Source organism: Mrakia frigida (assembly GCF_051309035.1).
Source record: "Mrakia frigida strain ATCC 22029 unplaced genomic scaffold BDY24scaffold_46, whole genome shotgun sequence".
In the NCBI taxonomy this organism is placed as follows: Eukaryota; Fungi; Basidiomycota; class Tremellomycetes; order Cystofilobasidiales; family Mrakiaceae; genus Mrakia; species Mrakia frigida.
Window position 1 is genome coordinate 123,957 of NW_027481235.1, and position 20,435 is coordinate 144,391.

The 20,435-nt window shown below is 55.1% G+C and overlaps 8 protein-coding genes across 8 annotated transcripts; 3 read left to right on the forward strand and 5 right to left on the reverse strand.

The window, feature by feature from the left end:
- Positions 1-931: 931 nt before the first annotated feature.
- BDY24DRAFT_345368 (uncharacterized protein) lies at positions 932-2,476 on the forward strand (the record flags this gene model as incomplete). Its single annotated transcript, XM_076637595.1, has 2 exons — positions 932-1,309; positions 1,421-2,476. The coding sequence occupies 2 exons, from the start codon at positions 932-934 to the stop codon at positions 2,474-2,476; spliced, it is 1,434 nt and encodes a 477-aa protein (XP_076492532.1).
- Positions 2,477-4,405: 1,929 nt separating this feature from the next.
- BDY24DRAFT_403587 (uncharacterized protein) lies at positions 4,406-5,942 on the reverse strand. The gene is made up of 2 exons (XM_076642398.1): positions 5,569-5,942; positions 4,406-5,486 (listed from the first exon to the last, which is right to left on the reverse strand). The coding sequence occupies exons 1-2, from the start codon at positions 5,838-5,840 to the stop codon at positions 4,424-4,426; spliced, it is 1,335 nt and encodes a 444-aa protein (XP_076492533.1). The 5' UTR covers positions 5,841-5,942; the 3' UTR covers positions 4,406-4,423.
- A 513-nt stretch (positions 5,943-6,455) lies between these two features.
- On the reverse strand, positions 6,456-9,310 carry BDY24DRAFT_345356 (alpha-keto acid decarboxylase family protein; the record flags this gene model as incomplete). The annotated part of the gene is made up of 14 exons (XM_076637594.1): positions 6,456-6,514; positions 6,608-6,833; positions 6,942-6,999; positions 7,094-7,301; positions 7,396-7,655; positions 7,747-7,906; positions 7,989-8,101; positions 8,177-8,398; positions 8,468-8,606; positions 8,696-8,775; positions 8,849-8,886; positions 8,955-9,005; positions 9,086-9,159; positions 9,244-9,310. Coding segments are annotated over 14 exons (1,755 nt in total), but the record flags the coding sequence as incomplete, so codon positions are not given.
- A 1,541-nt stretch (positions 9,311-10,851) lies between these two features.
- On the reverse strand, positions 10,852-11,774 carry BDY24DRAFT_221914 (uncharacterized protein). The gene has a single exon (XM_076636563.1). It carries the CDS (start codon positions 11,630-11,632, stop codon positions 11,090-11,092), a length of 543 nt encoding a protein of 180 aa, XP_076492535.1. The 5' UTR covers positions 11,633-11,774; the 3' UTR covers positions 10,852-11,089.
- Positions 11,775-12,286: 512 nt separating this feature from the next.
- Positions 12,287-13,921, forward strand: BDY24DRAFT_372594 (uncharacterized protein; the record flags this gene model as incomplete). Its single annotated transcript, XM_076638205.1, has 3 exons — positions 12,287-12,434; positions 12,573-12,704; positions 12,834-13,921. The coding sequence occupies 3 exons, from the start codon at positions 12,287-12,289 to the stop codon at positions 13,919-13,921; spliced, it is 1,368 nt and encodes a 455-aa protein (XP_076492536.1).
- A 305-nt stretch (positions 13,922-14,226) lies between these two features.
- Positions 14,227-15,401, forward strand: BDY24DRAFT_222043 (uncharacterized protein). Its single transcript, XM_076636564.1, has 3 exons — positions 14,227-14,536; positions 14,628-14,786; positions 14,866-15,401. Exons 1-3 carry the CDS (start codon positions 14,531-14,533, stop codon positions 15,352-15,354), a joined length of 654 nt encoding a protein of 217 aa, XP_076492537.1. The 5' UTR covers positions 14,227-14,530; the 3' UTR covers positions 15,355-15,401.
- A 168-nt stretch (positions 15,402-15,569) lies between these two features.
- Positions 15,570-17,530, reverse strand: BDY24DRAFT_345370 (alkene reductase; the record flags this gene model as incomplete). The annotated part of the gene is made up of 7 exons (XM_076637596.1): positions 15,570-15,881; positions 16,053-16,145; positions 16,233-16,414; positions 16,512-16,725; positions 16,853-16,914; positions 17,043-17,117; positions 17,374-17,530. The coding sequence occupies 7 exons, from the start codon at positions 17,528-17,530 to the stop codon at positions 15,570-15,572; spliced, it is 1,095 nt and encodes a 364-aa protein (XP_076492538.1).
- Positions 17,531-18,155: 625 nt separating this feature from the next.
- Positions 18,156-20,396, reverse strand: BDY24DRAFT_356124 (sterol desaturase family protein). The gene is made up of 8 exons (XM_076637795.1): positions 20,228-20,396; positions 20,059-20,131; positions 19,292-19,963; positions 19,086-19,208; positions 18,995-19,017; positions 18,864-18,905; positions 18,728-18,790; positions 18,156-18,624 (listed from the first exon to the last, which is right to left on the reverse strand). Exons 3-8 carry the CDS (start codon positions 19,935-19,937, stop codon positions 18,499-18,501), a joined length of 1,023 nt encoding a protein of 340 aa, XP_076492539.1. The 5' UTR covers positions 19,938-19,963; positions 20,059-20,131; positions 20,228-20,396; the 3' UTR covers positions 18,156-18,498.
- Between the last annotated feature and the right edge of the window lie 39 nt (positions 20,397-20,435).

Below are 20,435 nucleotides of genomic sequence, written 5' to 3' on the forward strand. Positions count from 1 at the left end.
TCGTCTCTCGAGTCTCGACGTTGTTGCTTCTCCAATCTCCCCTTCATACATCGCTGCAAGCCAACCAGCGAGCTAGCTCTGACGATCTATCTTCTCTTCTTGTTCCTTTGCCTCCAGGTCAATCCCTTCAGCACCTCCAAACCAAGCACGCTGAGCTCCAACAATCCCTCAACTCCCAGTCCTCCACCAACTCCTCCCTTCAGGTCAAACTCTCAAACGTCGAAACCTCCAACCTCGCCCTCCTCTCAACCGTACAAGACCACAAGGATCAGCGAGACCAGTCTCAAGCCGAGGTCGTTCAGCTTCGATCCAAGGTCTCAGCGTGGGAGAGGAGGCTCGAAGAGGTCGAAGGAGAGCTAGGAACGAGACGTCTCGAGAGCAGGAACTTCAGCGTGAGTGGGCCTTCTCGCGGTCTCTGGAAGGGTTCTATTCCCTGAAGAAGTAGAGAAGCTCACTATACTTTTCTGGTTGGCGTCAACAGTTCAAGGTCGAAGCTCTCGAGCGAGCTCTTCAGCTCTCGAACACCGACACCTCCGCCGCCAACGAGGAGCTCGTTCGCGTCAACAACACCTTCAGGAAGTACAGATCTACCAAGGTTAGTTGCGTCAACCACACTTTCTCTTTCTCGTCCGAAACAAGATCTGACCCTCCTCTTGTCGTTCGACTCCAGGACTCCGAAACCCAATCCCTTCACCTCGAGGTCGAATCCCTTCGAGCTCAACTTTCCACCTCCACCGAATCCCTCTCCGCTCTCCGTCGCTCCCAAACCGCCCTCTCCGACCGTCTCAGTCAATCCAACCACGAGATCGCCACCCTTAAATCCTCCCTCGCCGAACAGAAGACCAACTTCCGAGTCGAGAACTCCTCCATCCTCCGTCAACTCGAAGGAGCCGAACGTCGAGCCGAGGAGTCCAGAACCCAGCTCGTCAACATGGAGAAGGAGCGTGAGCAGGAGCAGTTGAGCCTCAGGGATAGTGAAGCGTCGTCGGCTGAGGAGAGGAAGGCTTGGGAGGAGGAGAAGACGGAGCTGCAGACCAAGGTCGAGGAGTTGAGGCAGACCGCTGAGAGGCTGGCCGACGCTGCTGCTTCGTCGTCGTCGGGATACGCTGGAGCTGGATTCGGAGATAGCGCTGGGCTGTTGAGTCCTACGGCTAGTCTGGCGACTTCGTTGATGAGGAACAAGGGTCAGAGTCTGTCCGACATCTACGTCGAGAACGTCAAGCTCAAGAACGATCTCGGTCGACAGGAGGAGGAGACGAAGAGACTCGAGCAGTGTCTGGGTCAGGTTATGAAGGACATTCAGGAGCGAGTGAGTCTTTTGTTTTCGACGTCTCTTCGTGCTTCGACGCATCGCCGCCTTCTCTCTTTCCCCTTCGCTGACCTAGCCCTCTTCCCGACCTTCCTTTCTTCGCTCGCTCAGGCTCCCGTCTTCAAGCAGCAACGGGAGGAGTACTTCCACATCCGTGATGTCGCCAACGACCAAGCCAACCAGATCGTCGTCCTCACCACCGAACGAACCACCCAAGATCAACTCAACTCTCGACTCCATTCCAAGCTCAAGCATGCCGAGTCGACCGTCCACGAACTCGAGAGGTACAACTCGGACGTCTCTCGACAGAAGCTCAGTCTCGCTCGTCAACTCGCCGTCAGGGACGATCCTTCCCTCGTCGAACAGCTCGAGGACGAGGATCAATTCGCCGGAGACGACGCGCAGAACATTGTTTCGAGGAGTCTCGTCACCTACAAGTCGATCCCGGAACTCATCTCCAAGAACGAGGAACTCGTCCGACTCACCAGGAGACTGGCCGATCAGATGGAGGCTACTCAAGCATCGGGAGGAGGCGGAGCGAACCAGCAGTACGACGCCGCCGAAGTCGAACTCGCCGTGGAGGAGGCTCAGACGATGAACCAGTCGCTCCAGTCGAAGCTCGAGGAGAAGGAGGTTCAGCTGTTGAAGTACGTCAGGGAGAGGGACATGTTCTCGAGGATGCTCTCGCAGGCTGGAATCGTCCTTCCCGTCGGGCAGAGACTCGACGAGGTCGCTGGAGGAGCAGGAACGGAGAACGTGATTGCGGTGATGAAGCAGAACATGGAGGAGCTTAGGAAGGAGCTCGGGTTGGATGCCGAGAGGTTGAGAGGAGAGTTGGTGGAGGTTAGGAAGGAGTTGGGAGGCGCTAGTGGGAGGTTGGCGAGGGTTGAGTCGGAGAGGGATTACTTGAAGGGTGCGTCTCGTTTCTCTCTCCTTCGTTTGACGCGTCGACGGATCGAGCTGACCGTCGAACCGCTTTGCATTCGCTCAACAGAACAACTCACAAACCAGAAGGAGAGGAACGAGCTCCAGCAGGTCGAGTTCAACGGACTCACGAAGCAAACCCAACTTCTCAAGGACGACGTCAATCGTCTGAACGTCAACCTTCGAAACGTGAGTTCCCAAGCCTCTTCTTTCCATTCCATTCCTCGTCGAGCGCTTTACTGATGATCCTTTTACCTCTTTCTTCTCAGGCTGAGGAAAAGCGAATCGACGCCGAAGGAACGACCGAACGACTTCGAACGGAGGCTGCCAACATTCGAGCCGAGAAGGAGCTTTGGAAGGTTCGTTGTCTCTCTTTCTTCTCGCCCTCGTCGATCCTCGTTCCCAGGCCCTGACCTTTTCCCTCCTTTGCTACTCCAGACCATCGAGGCTCGTCTCCAATCGGATCTCACCGCCCTCGCTAAGGAGCGAAGCACCCTCGAACTCCTCAACCAGAACCTTCGAAACGTCGAAGCCGAGAATGTTCGAACCCAGACGGAGTCGAGGCAGAAGTCGGAGGTTCACATCACCAACCTCGAGAGGGATCGGTGAGTCTCGAAGGAGGTGGGAGTCGAGTCGAAGGGAGCAGCCGTTTGCTGACCTCCAGTTCGTCCTTTCTTTCGTGCTTCCTCAGAGCCAAGCTTCGAGAGGACGTCACCAAACTCAAGGCTGCTGCTGTCAGCGACCTGTCTGGAATCATCGCCGAGAAGAACACCCTCAAGACGGAACGAGATCAAGCCGTCGCTGAGGTGGAGGCCATCAAGTCCAGAGTTCGTTTCTTTCCTCCCGTCTCCTCGAGTTTCTCGAGCACGAAGCTGATCGCTTTACTTTTCCACAGCTCGACAACGTCACCACCAACCTCACTGCCTACCGTCAGAAGTCCGAGACCGATCGACTCAAGTTCCAGGAGTTCATGGGCAAGAGGACGGCCGAACGAAACCAGTCCGCCGCCGAGATCAAGGCCCTCACCGACCAGATCGCTCAGCACACGACGGAACTCCAGAACAAGACCAACGAGGCTACGCTCGCTTCCAAACAGCTTCAGATCAAGTCCACCGAGTACGATAGGCTTCGAGTCAAGTTGTCGATGGTCGAGCCCAAGGCCCTGGCTGCCGCTCCTCTTCTCGAGAAGGTCGTGAGTCGCGTCGTCTTCACTTTCCCTCTTTTCTCTCTCGTTGACTGACCGCTTCTTTCTCTGCTCCGTCTCATCCAGGCTTCTCTAGAGACCGAGCGAAACACTCTCCTCGCTAAAATCAAGGCTACTCCTGCTGCTCCCTCCTCGCTGCCTGTCCCTCCTCAACTTCGAGCCGAACTCGTTCGTCCTTTCTCTTCCTCTTCGATACCTCGAGCCCGCCCCTGACCTCCTTCCTTTACATCTTCTACAGGAGAAAACCAAGTCGGAACGAGACTCTCTTGCTGCTCAGCTCAAGGCTGCTACGGACGCTGCTACCACTTCTGGAGTTCCCGTCGACCAACGAATCGTCAGTTCACGTCTTCGTCTTCGTTTCCTTTCTTAATGTACTGACTCTTTCTCTTCTCTTTCTCTCAGACGGATCTTAGCACCGAGAGAGACAACCTCAAGGAGCTACTTCGGCTCGCTCAGACCGCTACACCTTCAGATCCAGACACTCAACGGAAGATTGTTCGTTCCCTTCCTGCCTTCTCCGTCGTCTTCGATTCCCGTTGACTCTTGACCTCTGGCTTCGATCCAGACCGAACTGGAAGCCGAACTCGACTCTACTAAAGCTAAACTTGCCATCACCGACATCGATGCCAAACTGAAGGAGCAGCAGGAGCAGTTCCTCAAGGCGAAGGCCGCCTACGTTACCTCCGAGAGGTCTCGATACGAGACCGTCTTCAAGGACGCCGTACGTTCAGTTTCGTCCTTCTATATACCTGCTGTCTCCTTCACGCTGACGATCTTTCTCGTTGCGATTCCAGAAACGGCTCAGCATCCTCTCGAAATCGAATGCGAAGAAGATGGAGGAGACGGATCTCCAGATCGCCGCCCTCCAGGCTCAGCTCGCTGAAGCTCAGGCCAACCCTCCTCCTACCACCACTACAACCGCCACCACCGACTCTGATCCAGCAGCTCCTCCTCCTCCTCCCCCCGTGGCCCAGGACGTCATCGACTCAGCAGTTCAAGCAGCCGTCGCTCAGCTTCAGACGTCGCACGAGGAAGCTCTGGCCGCTCGAGAACGACAAGTCCGAGAAGAACTCGCCTCGGTCGCTCCTCCCGCTGCTCCTGCTACCTCTTCGGAACCTACACCAACCGTCGACGTCGATCTCGCCGTCAAGAACGCCGTCACCGCTCGAGAATCGGAACTCCAGGAGGCTCACGCCGCTCAGCTCGCCGCTCGAGAGAAGGAACTCTCCGAGAAGACCAAGTCGACCGTCGAGGAAGCAGTCAAGTCCGCCATCGCCGCTCTTCCACCACCTCCCCCTCCAGCACCAGCAGTCCCTACCCCGACCGACCCCAAGGAGATCGAGACAGCCGTCAAAGCCGCCGTCGAAGCACGAGAGACCGAGCTCAACCGTCTTCACGAGGAGGCTCTCAAGGCAGCAACAGCAGCGGCAGCAGCACCTTCGACTTCCACACCAGCACCCGTCGTTCCCGAGGACTTGGAAGCCAGGAAGGCCGAGATCGAGGTCGCCGTTCGGGACGCTGTCGAGAGGGAGAAGAGGGAAGCGGGAAGCAAAACCGCTGCTCAGAAGGGAGCTCTCGATCGAGTCAAGACCCAGAAGGCGGACCTGACAAAGGAGAACCTCGCTCTCAAGCAGCAGCTCGCTGAGGCTCAGGCCAAGATCTCCGCTTCCCCAGTCGTTCCCTCTCCTCCGACCCGACCCAATCCCACAGGAGGAGCTCGAGCCGTCCCCATCCCACCTCGGCAACCTCAGGCTTCTACCTCCACGGCAGCAGCCGGTGCTTCGACCCTTCCTCCAACTCCCACAGGACCTACGACGCGTCAACGAGCCTCGATCGGAGGAACCGCTGTCCCTACGGCTCCCGGAGGAGGAGCATCCATCCGAGGCGCTTCGACGGCCGCTGGTGGACGAGGACGAGGAGGTGCAGCTCCCGGTGGACCTTCGACGAGAGGAGGAGCGACGACAGGAACGGCGACGAGGGGAGGAGCAACAGGAGCGGGAGCGGGTCGAGGAGGAGCGAGGAAACCCCCAGGGAACCTCTTCAGTGGAGGTCAGTTCGATTCGTTTGTATCCTGTACTCTCGTCTCGATCTATCACTGACGTTTCCCCCTTCACTTTCGCTCTTCTCACAGCGATGGAAGCTCTTCAACCATCTGGAGGAGCGACGAAACGTCCGAGAGAGGAGGATTCCGCCCCTTCGCCCACACCTGGAACGACCCCTCTTCTCGCTCGACTCAACGCTGCCGCTGCCATCGCTACGCCTGCTTCGGGTCTTCCAGGAGGTCGACCTGTCATCAAGCGTCCGAAGAAGGAAGGAGAACCGGAGGCAGGTGAAGGAGGAGGAGCGTGAGCGGGAGGGGTAGACGCGACGGGGATCGATTCGAGGATTGCTGTTTCTTTTCATCTGTTTTTCTCCTCGTACAACTATTATGTTTTCTAAACTTGTCTGATCTTCTTCTAGATAGTCGAAAGAAATCTGGTACTTCACCTTACCTGCCGACGGGGTTTCTGCGCTGAGGTTTCAGTCCCGTCGACGCGTCGCCTCCCGCCGTCTCCAAGATCGCTGTACGTTCCTCTCCTTTTGACTCTCTCACTCGAAACCAACGCTGATTACAACTTTCCGTCCCTTTGACAGGCTTCTTCGGCCGCCGAGCCTGCCGCATCGTCTGAGGAGGAGGAGGCTAATTCTTTGAGACTTTTGAGGACGCTCGCCTTCGTCTCTTATCCGCTGTCTCGATTCTCTACTTTACTCACTCACGACCTGGACGTTATTTTCGTAGTTTCTCCTTCTCTTCGGATACCGGTTATCCCATGATCGTATCTTTCAGCGACGCCGTCGATCACTTCGAGACTTTTTCGAGAACGAGAGAGAGCGAGCATTCAAGGAAGAGCAGAGTAGATCGTCAAATATTAGCCGTGATAGTATAGAAAAGCGTCCGAGAATACAGTAGCAATCGTGAAGAGGGTAGAAGAGAAAACAGCAAAGGAAAGAGAGGTCCGTGTTGGACGAGAAAGATATCTACACGGTTCCGTTGATCTTCGAAATGATCTTTGCCTGAGTGAGAAGAGTTCGTGGAGCTGTGGGAGTGAAAGGAAGAGAAGATGGGGAAAGAGGTCAGCCAACGTCGCGTCGAGTCGAAAATCGAAGCAGCGAGGGAAACAAGAGCTCACCATCGTTTCGAGGCATCATGATCTCGATGAGCTGGATGACGTTTCCAGCTTGAAACTCGGGATCTTTGAGCAAGTTGTCGAGTTGGTTTCGGGTCGAGACTCGATGGTACCTCCTCTTCGTTGAGGGAGGCGCATCGTCGTTCTCGGAGACTGGGGAGAGGAAGTCGAGAAGCAGGGAGTGGTTGTAGGGTTGGATGTTGTTGTACTTGGCTGTGATTCCGTGGATCTGGAACGAGGAGACCGTATCAGAAGAAGGGAAAGAAGTCAGCGTCAGAGGAAGGGAGGAGACGCGTCAAGCGGGAGGGACGAGATCGATGAGAGAAAGGAAACGTACCTGTCGTTCGATCTCGTAACCATCGTTGTTGAGGATGAAGAGGAAGGGAGTAAGACCTCTGCGAAGGAAGAAGAAGAAGATGGGGAGGGAAAGGATCAGTCGCCGTTTCAAAACGAAAGGAGACGAGAAGGCGAAAGAGAGATCAGACTCACTGTCGAATCATAGTTCCAATCTCCTGAAGACTGAGCTGGAGAGCACCATCCCCACAGAGAAGAACCGTCCTTCGATCTTCCTGCTTGGACTCTCGAACAGCCATGGCAGCTCCGAGAGTCGCTCCGACCGACCACCCGATTGCTCCCCAAAGGATTTGAGTCAACGACGTAGCACCCTTGGGATAGGGGATATCGAAGGTAGCAAAAACTGGTAAAGGTGCAAGCGAAGGAAGAAGAAGAGACCAGTCAGAAAAGAGAGATCGAAAGAAGAAGCGACGCGTGTTGAAGGGGAAGAAACGTACCAGCAGTACCACTCTCAGCGAGGATCACATCCCCTTCCTGGAAGAACTTCTGCATTCGAGGCCAGAGGTATTTCTGAGTGATGACTCCCTTGCCGAACTTGGCCTCGTCCGCCTCGTCCTCAGCGTTTGGAACGACGACGACGCCGTTCTTCCTCTTCGCAGCACCGTTTAGGAATCGCGTCTTCTTGGAAAGAGTAGCAAGCCGCTTGACGAGGATGGGAAGGACGTCTCGAATGGAGAGGGAAGGGTAGACGGAGAGTCTGTGGAAAACGATCCGAGAATCGAAGGGGAGCGACAGTGAGCATCGAGATCCGAAGAGCTGAGAGAGGGAAGAAGGAGACATAGACCCACCCAATCTTCAAGCAGTCCGGTTGAAACTCGACGAGGGAATCCTGGTCGATTCCGACAGAGAATCCTCCAGAGTTCACGTCGGTGAGCAGGGATCCGAGGGAGATGACGAGATCGGCCTTCTCGACGAGGTTCTGGACGGCGGGGAACGAGTTGGAACCGACTGGAAGAGAAGACAAGAAAACAAGATTAGTGAAGAGCTCATGGAGGGGAAACGAGAAGCAAGGAAGAGAAAGGAGACGAACGGTAGCAGCCTCCGTACTGAGGATGAGTCTCGTCCAAGGAAGCTTTTCCCATAGGGGTCTGGAAGAAGGTCATGCCCGTCCCCTCGACGAGTTGGAGAGCCCAGTCTTCCATCCTACAGACCGAGAGAACGAGGAGTGAGATCAGCCGAGAGATCGTGGAGGAGCGAGAAGAAGACGCGTCGACGCACCCGAATCGACTGGCGAAAACATCGACGAGAACGATGGGATCCACGGCCTTCTCGTACAGCTCGACGACTTTGTCGATGAATTCCTTCGCAGGTCCTTCGAGAGTGATATCGGCGGCGGAGGCGGGAGGAGGAGAGGAAGCGGGAGAGGGGAGGAGGGTGTTCAATCGATCGGCGGGAATTTTGACGTGGTTGAGATCGGTGGGGAAAGCGAGGTAGACGGGCCTATAGACAAAAAGGTGTGAGAGTCAGCTGAAGCTCGAAGAAGATGTTAAAGGAGAGAGGAAGACGCACCTGCACTCCTTGAGGGCGACCTTGATGAGCTCGTCGATGAGCTCTCCAGCTCCCTCAGCTCGCTGAAGCCTAGCAGTGTGAGCGGTGATCTGACCTGACATGAGTTCGAACTCGTTGAATCGACCGTCTCCGAGGGTGTCTGAGAGAGAAGAGGAGGCGAACGAGGGACGAGGTCAGCTCGAGCAGACGACGCGTCGCTTCGCCCGAACGGGAAGAAGACAAACTCACGATGAAGCAAAGCTCGAGAGGATTGAAGCTTGGTAGATGGCATACCGACGATGTGAAGCAGAGGAAGTCGCTCGGCCATCCTGAAAGCAGGAAGAAGCACGAAGGAGGCGTGAGCGACGATTCGAGTGACGAAAGGGGGAGATTCGAGCTCACATCCCAGCGACGCCGTTCAGAGCAGAGATTTCTCCGACCTGGTCGAAAGATAAGAGAAGATTCATCAGCTTCCGGTTCACAAGGGGACAGATAAGCAAGAACGAACTCCGAAGGTAGTGACGAGGACGGCAAGTCCCTTCGAGACTCGAGCGTAACCCTGGATGAAACGGCGAGAGGCGATGATCAGATCGAGCGTTGTGTCGCCAAAAAAAAATGGAAGATGAAAGGCTTCCTCACATCAGCAGCATAAGCAGCGTTAAGCTCGTTGGCGTTTCCGGCCCAGAGGAGGTCCTCGCAATCCTCGATGTAGTCTGAGAAGGCGAAAGGAGGAGGCGGGGAGGTGAGCTTAACTTCTTCGATTCCCCAAAACGATAGGAAGCAGGCAGAGGGCCAACCGAGCATCTCAAGATTGAAGTCTCCAGGCACACCGAAGACGGTCTTGACGTTCAACTGGACGAGTCTGCGTGAGCGAAGAAAGGTGAAAAGGAGGACAACAAAGGTTCAAAAAGGTCAGCTCGAGGGCGCGTCGAACCGCCTAAACGTAGCAGATGTCTAGAGATTGAAGGAAGATGCTCACCGAGAAATGAGGTAAGCCTATATAAAAAGAGAGAAGGGAAGAAGGACGGCAAGGAAAAAGAAGGGAGGGGGGTGAGCTCGAGGTGAAAGTCCAAATAGACCACCTGACAGGAACGAGAACGACGAGAGCTCACGGTGACGGTGATGTCGCCTGAGAAGGTGGTAGACATAGGTGATAGGGAGGTTCTGGTGGTTGAGTTGGGGTGGTGGTTGGTGGGTAGAAAGAGAAACGAAGTCAACCTGTGACCGTCGGGAGAGAGAGGTCACCGTCCTTTCGAAACAGTCTGAGTAAATCAGGGGAGAAAGGGTTAAATTCGACTCTTCAACTAGCTTGACAGAAGATGCCAAAGCCAGAGAAGTCGTAGGAGGACGAACAAAAGTAGTTTGGTACGTTTGAGGAAAGGCGACGCGTCGACAGCGAGAGGAGTGACCGACAGAGTCGCGTCGAAACCAACCCAAAGACGACCCCAACACACTCTTCGAAGGAGAGTCGAGCTGGCGATTCCATCTCTCCTAGCATCGGAGGCCGCTGAGAGGCCGATCGGAGGATCGCTGAGAGACCGAGGGAAGTTGGGCGTGGCCTGCTTCGAGAAGGAGGGAAGGAAGGACCAAACGAGAAAGATCTGCAGCAGGTCCGAGTAAACTCGACGACCTTCACAGGATCTTTGGGTCAGAGCCGGAAACGACGGGGAGCAACGTTCGGGAGAATCGACAGACGGGAGGCAGAACGGGGAGAGGAAAAAGGAGGAGAAGAGGAGAGGTCGAGCTCACATCGAAGATTACTCTGCTTCCAACCGCCCCTCCTGTCTATTCTCTGTTCTTCTCCAGGTCTGAAGGCATCTTGGTGGGTTCCTGTGGTTTCACCTGGCTTTAACGAGCCCGAAAAGGGGAGAAATCAGCATGGCTACAAAGAGGGAAAGAGCTCGAAGCTCACGAACGGCTCCTCCTTCCTTATCTCCTTCGACGCACTCCCAGACTCTAGAATCCACAAAGATTCCCTAATGACCGACTCAGGGACTTCAGATGAGGTCGTAGCTACCGAATCATTGCCTGTCTATCTAGCGCAAGAGCGAGCACGGCGCCAGAGCTTCGTCTCTCTCTTCCTTCCTTCTCGCTCTCCTCCTCTCTGCCACAACAAGCTCAAAGCCCAGAGATCCGAGAACCGAAGAAGAAAAGGTACTCACGATTGAAAATATTCCCGCGAGCAACTCTCTGCGAGCCTGTGATCTAGCGACGACGGGGAAGCTTCCGAGATCTCGACATTCAGTGGATGGAGACTCAAGAGGCAGACCGAGCCTTGGAGAGTTCCTGGCGTGTTGCTACCTCTTCAAGGCATACTCGAACTGCTTCTTGACAATTTGGAAGGGCGATGGCTAGGCCAAGGGAAGATGTGAGGTCGAGGGAAGGTCGTTAGGGTTGAGAGGGAAGGGAAGAGGGAGGTGAGCTCGACCAAAGTTGAAAGTTCCTTCGGCCTTTCCTCTTAGACGACGACCATCAGGAACTGCATCTTCCTCTGAATACAGCCTGGTCTTGCGCTCCACCGGGTTGCGAGATACATTCAGCTCCTTCATCCTCCTCAGCAGCGACGTTTCGCATCGACTTCTCCTCCCTCCCTCCCTGAGTCCATCTCGTCGACCTTTGCCCATCTCCTTGCCCTCCGAACGACTATACAGCACTCTCAACACGGACGTCAAAGAACTGATCGAGATCGAGATCGCTCAAGGCGACGAGATCGCTCCCGTTCAACAACTGCCCTTCAAGCTCCTCTTCGCGTCGTTCGAGTTGGATGAAGACGAGATGGAGGACGAGGACGAGGCTGGGGAGGATGAGGCCATGATTTTCAGGTAGTTTGAAGCGGAGAAAAAATTCCTTGTTTTTCGAGTCCCTCAGTTCATTCGTGATCGTCTCTCCGAGAGGTCGAAGATCTGCCTTCTTCCTCGCTCGTGTCTTCCGCTTCCCCTTCTCTCTCCATGCTGATTCCTCCCGCTTCGACCTTCTCCTCCCCTCAGACGTTAAACTCATCAAGTCTCCTCCTCGAAACAAAGCTGGCCATATACCTCGCCTCCAAACCTTCAGTTCTCGACCTTCTCCCCTTCGAAACTCCGTCGTCGCTCCTCCCATCCCCCTCAACAAACACCTTCCTCCTCTCCCCTCTCCCCTCGAATCCCTCTTTTTTCCTCTCTCACCCCAATTGTCCATTTCCTCCATCGAATCCTCCCTCGCTCCTTCAACTCCTCGAGGCGGATCTCCAACCGAGGAGGACAACGTCGCCGTCGAGAAGCAGATCTGGATCGCGGCTTAAGCGTCTGTCGACACCAGAGCAGACGCGATATTCTACATTACCACGTAGATTATGCACTGAGAGAGGAAGGTGGTGAGAAAGGAAGGAAGGGGACGAGGAGGAGAGGAGCCTCGTCGCGTCGCGTGTCGTTTTCGCTTTCTCTCGTCTCCTGGTCTCGTTTCGGTTGTATACAACTATGTATCTCTAGCTCTAGTCTTCTATGCTCTCCCTCTCGTTTCATGCTCTGTTCTCGTAGCCTCCTTCTGTCTCCTCGTCTCGTCCCGTCGTGTTTTCCCTACTTGCAATTTCGTTGTTGTTTCTCGGCGTTGTTTTCCCTTTCTCGCTCCCGGTTTCTCGAATCTCCTGCTCTCGTCTTTATCACAGTCTCTGAACGATATTCACGATCATACCGACTCTTTGCTCCTGAGAGAAGGAAGCAACGTCGCCCTCGACTTTCACCTGGAAGTTCGACTGACTTGCGTCCTTCCTTCAACGTCCACCCCGCCCCTTCCTTCGCGCCCTCGCCTTTGGAGCTTGACGTCCCACCCGCCGAGTTCCAACCTCAACAACCTCGACGCAAGATGGCTAGTCTGGAAACCAGTGGAGCAGAAGCTTCGCAGGAGGAGACGGAGGACGAGAGCTGGCCGAACTTCGAGCAGGGGAGTCTGTTTGAGATCAGAGGGATAGATTCGAAGGGGAAGCAGCGGTGTTGGCAGAGATTGGTACAGCGTGAGTCTCTTGCTCGCTCGTTCCGACTAGACGAGTGCCACTGAACGAGAAGCCAGCAGGAAGGGAGGGGGACGAGGAGAGAGGGAGGGAGGAAGCGAGAGCGAGCAGGCTGACCTTCTATCCTTCTCCAATCTACAGACGAATGGACCTTCGAGAGTGTGTCGGAACTCGTCAGGAAGAAGACGGGAGCTACCAAAGAGCAGAAGATTGAGATATCTTGCTCGAAGACGCAGGGAGGAAGTGGGGAGAGGGATATTAGTATGGAGGATGGTGAGCTCGACCTTTCCCTTCCCTCTCTTCTCCTTTCGCTTGTTCCTCTTCCTCCCTTTCGGAGATCTGGGGTGGCAGCGGAATTTGAGCTGATCTAGTTTGGGTTCACCTTTTTCCCTCTCCCATCAGTGAACGAGCAGAACCCCTCCAACCCTCGCTTCCAGCACTCCTCGCCCGCCGTCGCACACACCGTCCGATTCACCCTCCTTTCCATCTCTTCGTCTCCCAGCAGGACCAACGATGCAGCAGTCGAGAAATCAGCATCCCCTCACGACGAGGCAGGCGCCGAGGAGATGCTCGAGGTCTTGAACAAGGATCAGTCGGATCTGGGAGGGGAGAAGGAGCAGGAGAGGATCAACAGCTCTTCGTCGTCGGAAGCATCCCGTCCTCCTCCCTCTTCCTCGTCCCTCCCCCCGGCAGCCAGCATCAAGAGGAAGTTCCAACCGAAATACCGTCCCCCAGTTCCTATCCCTCGTCCAAACCCTCTACTGGCTCCTACCCCACCCAACGCTCCTTCTTCCTCCGCCAAACACACAATCTCGACCACCATTTCCTCTCTCCATCAGCATCCTTGGCCGACCTCACTACCCGATCCTCCCTCCTTCTTCACCACAGCTTTTCAAACCGCTGCTCAGCTCAGGCACAAGAGGACTAGGCCAAGCCATTTCGGATCCACGACGTCGTCGTCCCAACAGCCAGCTCTCCCCATCCATCCCTCCCCGTCCGAGCCTCGAACGTCTTCTTTCCCTCGAACGGCCTCTCTTACCGTCTCTCAACGCTCGTGGACGCCGTACGGTCCGTCGAACATCCCTTTCGTATCGAAGGATCCCTCACCCGCGTCGTCCGACCACGGTCGACCCACCACGCTCAAAGCCTCTCCATCCCCTTTCAGACCCTCTCCCAACCTTTCGACCACCATCTCATCCTCATCCAACTTTGATCAACCGCTGGTATCCTCGTCCTCAGGAGCAGATCGCGTCGTTCGGAAAGAGGAGCTCGACGTCGAGGAGGAGCACAGAAGGAAGCGTCGACGAGGAGAGGACGATCGTGGACGAAGCAGACCAAGCGTCGAAGACGACGGAGAAGCTCTCGAACATCTTCGAACAGGTATCGATCTCAAACGAGTCGGATCAAGGAGCGAAGAGCGTCGTCGAGACCCCCGCCAGTCGAGGAGGAGACGGAGGCTCGTCAATGGTCACTACGGAGGGAGGCCGTGAAACGAGAAACGAGACTGAGCACGGAGAGGCGTCTTGTCCGGTGGCGGCTGATGGGAAGAGGGAGAGTTGGTTCGACGTCAAGAAGAAGGAGAAGATGGCGAAGGAGATGGAATCGAAGGGGAAACTTCGACGAACACCCAAGGTCGCCAATCCAACCACGCTCTACAAACCACCTCCTCCCTCAACAAACTTTTCACCCTACACACTCTCCAGCAGCGGATACGTCTTTCCCCTTCCACCAGGCTCAACCACTGCTTCTCCGCCTCGCCCCTCCTCTCTCCCCCCCGCTCCCCTTTCCAACCACCGTCTCGCCGAAACGACGCCGTCCCTACCGCTCAGAATCGATTCAAAGTAGTCTCAATAGCTCAACCAACCTCAAGTCCAGGTAGGAAGAGGAAGCCAGCATCAGGTTCGAAGTCGATCGAAACCGAGGACGCGTCGCCGAAGTCGAAGAGAACGAGACCGTCGAGCTCGAGTGGATCTCATCCTCAGGAGACAACAACCACGGATGGTGTGCGTCGTCGGGAAAGACGAGTCCCTTCCTCGGATCATGGAGCTCGTTCGAAGGAGAAGAAGGTCAAGAGGAGCGGGAGCTCAGGCAGACTTTGGATGACTGTACATCGCCTCCCTGCTTGTTCTCCTTTGCGTCTCTCTCCCTCGTTCAAGGCTGACAATCTCTTCATATCTATTCTTCTGTCGTTTTCAGATCCTTCTATGGGTTCTCGATCACGTCGTCGACCCAAACACGCTGGCTGCCCTGACTCGCGTCTCTCGCAGCTGCCTTCGCGTCGTTGGTCCTTTTCTCTACACGAACGTCTCACTCTTGACCTTCAAACAGTGGCAGAGCGTGTTCTTCTTCGAGACCGTGAATCGTTGCTTCTTTTTTCCCGTCACGATCGTCGAAAACTGAACAGCTGCTGACCTCGACCTCATCTCCCTCTCAGCCTCCCTCCCTTCGTCCCTACCTCGGACGAGATCTCGTCTTCACCGCTACCCTCGCCGTAACCTCCACTGAGTTCGAGAGCGTCGCTCGTGACTCTCTCGCAGGAGGATTCTTCCCCAGCGGAACCCTTTCCTCGTCTTCCCTCGCTCGAATCACCATCGTCCTCCCCCTTCTCGCCCCCAATCTCGATTTGTCCACCTACCACTCACTCAAAGGAACCTCTCTCAGCATTTTCATGAGCTCGGTGCTCTCCCTCGCCTCTCTTCACTCAGCGAACGCTTCGGAGGAGGACCCTGGATCCTGCTCGTTGCGCAATCGGACGACGACGCGGAGTCAGTCGCGAGAGCGAAGGAGCTGGTTTGGAAGTTTGAGGAAGAGAGGGACGAGCTTGAAGATGCTGGAGGTAGTTGGGAGATGTGCGAGGTTGTATGAGGAGTGGTGTCGAAGATCGTGTGTTCCTAGTACCTACGAGAGAAGTGCAGTCGATTGATTTCTCTTCCTCCGCCCAGACTCGTCGTTCGTCGCTCCTCTCCTTCGCTTCCCTTGCTTTCAGACCGACCCGAGGGAGTAAAAATCGTAAAGCTCATGAAGTAGATAAGTCTAGTAGTGCGAGAAGATGCTGTAGCAAGAGACGATCCGGATCCTCTAGAGTGAAATCTAAAAGTCCAAGGAAAGAGAAGAGAGACGACGCCGCGAACCGTTGATCTAAGCCTGGACCTTGGTAGCGGTAGGGTAATCGGTGTATCCAACGGGTCCGGGAGTGTAGAAAGTGTCCCTGTTGTACTTGGTGAAGTCGACTCCCTGCTTGATTCGCTCGGGGAGATCTGGGTTGGCGATAAAGTATCGTCCGAAGACGACGACATCTCCAGTCCTATCGGCGTGAGGAGCGGCGTTGTCTCGGTCGAAACCACTGGCGGAGAGGAAGACGGTGGGGTGGGACGCGTCGGGGTCGGGGAAAACGGTGGTGTCCTCCTTGGGGAGAGTGGAAGGGTCGATTCCTCGGACGATGGCTCGGAACTGGAAAGAGAGGAGGAATGAGGGTCAGCCAAGATGAAAGCGATGCAGAAGAGGATACGGAAGGAGAGGAAGATGAAGACTCACGACGTCGTTTGAAGGCCTCACTCCAGCGTCGAGTCCATCAGCGTCGAAGGTCTTGTTTCCAGCTCCTCCCCACGCAGCGGCCTCGACGAAATGGACGTAAGCGAGCTTGGGGAACAACTCGACCAGAGACTTGGTGATGGGACCGAAGGTGGTCTCGACGGGGTTCTTCTCCTGCTGGTCCTGAGAGGGGGAAACGAGAAAGAGGTCGGGAGGTCAGTCTCACGACCGAGGAGACGGAGAGCATATTGAGAACGGAAGAAGACTTACCTGGAAAGTAGACCAAGGCGAGAACCTGATACCAGTCTTCTCCTGTCCGATAGCCTCCGTGACGGCCTTGACGACCTCTCGAGTGAATCGAGATCGGTTCTCGAAAGATCCTCCGTACGAGTCGGTTCGCTTGTTAGAGACGGTCTGGAGGAACTGATCGAGAAGGTATCCGTTGGCGTTGTCTATAGAATGGGACGGAAGGAAGAAGTACGGTCAGCGAAAGCGAGAAGGAGAGCGGGAGGAAGAGGAAGGAAGCGGGAAGAACGAAGCGCGACGTACGGATCTCCACTCCGTCGAATCCAGCCTCGATGGCGTTGAGAGCAGCCTGCTTGTAGGCGGCGACGTATCGAGCGATGTCCTCAACAGTGAGCTCTCGAGGGATGATGGTGGTTCCGGCAAGAGGCAGAGGGGAGGCGGAGACGGTCTCGACTCCAGCGTGTCCGCCCTGGTTGGCTCGACCGAGAGCCCACATCTGCAGGTAGATGACACCTCCCTGATGTATAGGAAAAAGGGGTAGAAAGAGAGAGGGGGAAAGAGTCAGCTTCTACATCTACCGCTGTCTGTTTCCTCTTCGCCTTTCCCTCTCCTCCTCAAGTGGACGAGACGAATGTGCGACGAACCTTGGCGTGAACTCGGGAGGTAATCTCTTTCCATCCAGTGATCTGCTCAGGAGACCAGATTCCTGTAGCGGGGCAAAGCGAAGGAGAGAAGAAGGGAAAGAGAAAGGCGTCGTCAGGACCACGTCGAGCTCGGATCTAATCTCTGCCGATGCGAGGTCTGGTGAAAAAGGCAAAGACAAAAAAAACGTACCAGGAGCACCAGGGTATCCTCCGGACTCGAGAGAGATGAAAGTAGCCTCGGTAAGAATGAATCCTCCCTTGGAAGCTGAGGAAAGAAAGAGAGAGGGAGAGGGAGGAGAAGAAAGTCAGCGAGCTCCTTCATGTTTCTCCTTCCCTCCGAACGCCCCTTCGAGCGTTGAACGAGTGCAGAGAGAGCGTATCGAAAGCTAGGCCTCTAGATAGGACATGAAAACTCACCTCGTTGCTCGTAGTACTAGAGAGGGGAAGGGAAACGTGGAAGACGAGGGAAGGAGGGGTCGAATCGACGTTAGCTTCGAGGTCAAACTCTCTTCCTTCAGGACGACGCAGAAGACTCACCTCAGCAGCGAAATCTCCAGGGACCTGTCCATCCTTAGCCCTCATTCGGGTCAAGGGAGCCATAGCGATTCGGTGGACCGTTTTGTTTCCAAGCTGGATGGGCTGGAAAAGTCGAGAGGAGGAAGAGGGAGCAGCGGACATGGTGAAGGGGAGGTTGAAGTTTGGAGGTGAGGGTGGTTGGTTGATTGGGGAGTGGTAGAGATGAGATGAGAGAGAACGAGCTCGAAGTTTTTGTTTTGGTTGTTGTGGTGGTTGAGAGCGAAAAGAGGAGAGTCGAACGTTGGCTGTTTTTCAACTGCACGTTTTGGAGGTCGATGGGCTTTGATGACGAGATACCTACGAAACAGAGGGGGAGGCCGACCAGAGTGGAGGTCTCTGTCAGCGAGAGCTTTGAAACGGACAATGAAGAGGCCGGTAAGACATCGAGCTGGATCGCCGGGTCAAAAACAAAAGGGCACAGGTGAAAAACTGCGAAACCTCGTCATTCGTTTGAAGTCTTTGGACTCTTCGAAGGAAAGCAGGCGAGAGCGACGCGAGAGAGGGAGAGGAGGAAGAGAAAGGCCTTGGAAACCAAACGAACGCGCCCGACCTCGACGGACCTCCCTCTTGCCCCAAAACGCAGCCTTCGACGTGTCGGAGGGTCGGTCTCGAACGTTCTAGTACAGAAATACTTGGTCGAGCTCTGCTAATCACAGCGAATCCCGATGCGAGAGCCTGATTATAAAGCAGCAACGTAGAGACCGAGGCGGCTCGACGAAGCAGAAGAAATCCGTTCTCGCAGCTTCGAGCAGATGCTCGAGCTACCACGTCTTTTCGAGCTGGCACAGAGATATTATACTGACGATGGGAAGGGCAAGGATAGAAGAGCTGGTGCAGCGGGCAGAGGGGAAACGCGTCCCAGCTCTCGTTCCCTTTCCTTTCTCTCCAGCTCCTCCGTCAAACCAGCAGAGAAAAACATGAGGGTATCACCAAAAAGCGCAAACTATATAAATCAAACGTGAAGCAGAAAGCAAGTGTCTCTTCCTCTAAGAAATCTAAAGTACTGTGAAGCGAAGATGAGTTCCGAAAAAAGCAAACCAAAAAACGTCCCCGACCGAAACGAAACTCATCTACTCTGCCTTGAGCTTCTGTTCCAGCAGCTGAGCCTCCTTGCGCCTGTTGACCTCGTGAATGGGGTCGAGCTCGGGCGCTGGTTGACGGTAGCTGTTCCCCAGTCGATCGGAGAGAGTGAAGTACTGGAGGGAGAGAAAGGGAGAAGGACGCGTCGTCGTTAGGTTCGAGGTTCGAGATGAGCGAGCGAGCGAGAGAGAGAAAGGAGAGAAAGGGACGGGGACTGACCTGTCCGTAGTTGACGGTGAAGTAGAGGTGGTGGAGGGTGTGGTGAGCGGGTCCGTTGATGATCTGAGAGGGTGAGAGGAGCGGAAGGGAGGTCAGTTCGAGCGAACGAGAACAGATCGAGCTGCTTTCGACCCACCTTCTCGAACCGACTTCCGGTGACCATATCGGAGTCGTGGATCTGTACGAGAAAAATAATTAGGCGACGAAGAGAAGGAAGTCAGATCGAAGCTCGAAACAAACGCGAAGGACGACGAAATCGACACGCACGAAGATACTCCAGAAGTTGACGGCTGCAGAACAGAAAGGGGCAGAGTCAATACCGAAGGTTCCCAGAAGAGTAGGAAGAAGGACAACGAACCTGTGAAGAGTCCGAGGTAGATCTTCTTGTGAAGAGGGAAGAGGGCAGGGAAGAGATGGTAAGGGACCGATTGAACGTATCCGTCGAGAGGGTGGAAAGCGTGGGAGGCGAAGGGAGTAGGGACTAAGGACGAAAAGGAGTAAGTTTGCCGTCAGTGAACGGAGAAGCGAACGAGGGAAAGAACGAGAGACGTGACGAGAACTCACTGATCCACTTGTGATGAGGCTTGTGGACGTGCTTGTAGATCGAAGGGTGGTGCTCGATCCTGTGGATCCAGTAGATGGCCGTGTCGGTGAACAGCAGGAAGAAGGGGATCGAGAAAATCGCATAGGCGATTCCATAGTCCTCGATCTTGTTGTAGTAAGATCCATAGCCTCGTACTTCCGCGACGAACCAAGGGACGGTCATCAAGGTGATCCAAGGGAAGGCGATACACGACGACTTGATCTCCATCTTGACCTGTCCTTTGAGGAACCGAGGGTGGTTCATCATCTCGTGGTTGAAGATGAAGTAGTAGGACATGGTGGCGATGGAGAAGTACATGAGAACGATTCCGAGGAGGGTGATGAGGTAGAGGGAGGCGAATTGACGAGGGATGTAGTCTCGAGGCCAGGCCGAGGCGAGCGGGGAGGTGAGGGCGTTGGAGAGGTCCACTGGAGGATGAGGGATGTGCTTGTAGAGGGTTGAGGCGAAGGAAGCGAGGGTTGAGGAGGTGGAGGAGTTTGAGAGTCGGGCTGAAGCGGTTTCTTTGAGGAGGGAGGAGGTGGTGGGGAGGAAGTCTTTCGCTGGGAGGAGGTAGGCGTAGGCTTTGTCCAAGACGTGCTCGTCCGCGAAGTCGAGAAGGTACTCCATGGTGGAAAGAGGCTTGCGAAGGAGATCTGAACAAGAGGAGGAACGGAGGGAGGGAGGGAAGGAAGGTCAGCTCTCGATTCCTCCTTCCGATCTCGACTTCATCCTGCAAGCAACGACTCACAAAAGTTGGTGAAGGCTGGGCGGTTTCTAGAGATCTACTCTATTAAGCGTCGAAATCGAGATGTCGCGAAGGTCTGCAAAGTGGAGAAAGAGCAACAAGTAGAGTCAGAAGGAGAAGGAAGAAGGACGACGAGACGAGCTCGCTCTTTTCTCTTCTTCGAACGACTCACGGAGATCGGGAACCCTTGGAGTTTCGGAGGATTCGAAGGCGAGGTGGACCGAGTGAACGAAGACGAGATCCGAACGAGCTGAAGAAGAAGAGAGAAGGAGAAGGAGGGGGTTGGAAGGAAAGGAAGGACGCAAATCACCTTCAACCTCTTCTCCAGCAGAGAGGCCGAGGTGGGAAGAGTGGTTCGATTTCTTGAGCTCACATCTCGG

What these genes read in the sequence shown, in the direction of transcription:
- BDY24DRAFT_403587 (XM_076642398.1), bottom strand. Translation starts at nt 5,840, where the DNA reads ATGAAAAGAAACAGCAATCCTCGAATCGATCCCCGTCGCGTCTACCCC. An exon ending in TGGTTGAAGAGCTTCCATCG is followed by an intron (nt 5,487 to 5,568) that starts CTGTGAGAAGAG and finishes AATCGAACTGAC; the next exon opens with CTCCACTGAAGAGGTTCCCT.
- BDY24DRAFT_221914 (XM_076636563.1), bottom strand. Translation starts at nt 11,632, where the DNA reads ATGGAGGAAATGGACAATTGGGGTGAGAGAGGAAAAAAGAGGGATTCG.
- BDY24DRAFT_222043 (XM_076636564.1), top strand. An exon ending in GCGTGTTCTTCTTCGAGACC is followed by an intron (nt 14,787 to 14,865) that starts GTGAATCGTTGC and finishes TCTCCCTCTCAG; the next exon opens with CCTCCCTCCCTTCGTCCCTA.
- BDY24DRAFT_356124 (XM_076637795.1), bottom strand. Translation starts at nt 19,937, where the DNA reads ATGGAGTACCTTCTCGACTTCGCGGACGAGCACGTCTTGGACAAAGCC. An exon ending in GCCTCATCACAAGTGGATCA is followed by an intron (nt 19,209 to 19,291) that starts GTGAGTTCTCGT and finishes TTTCGTCCTTAG; the next exon opens with TCCCTACTCCCTTCGCCTCC. An exon ending in TCACCGTCAACTACGGACAG is followed by an intron (nt 18,625 to 18,727) that starts GTCAGTCCCCGT and finishes CTCTCCCTCCAG; the next exon opens with TACTTCACTCTCTCCGATCG.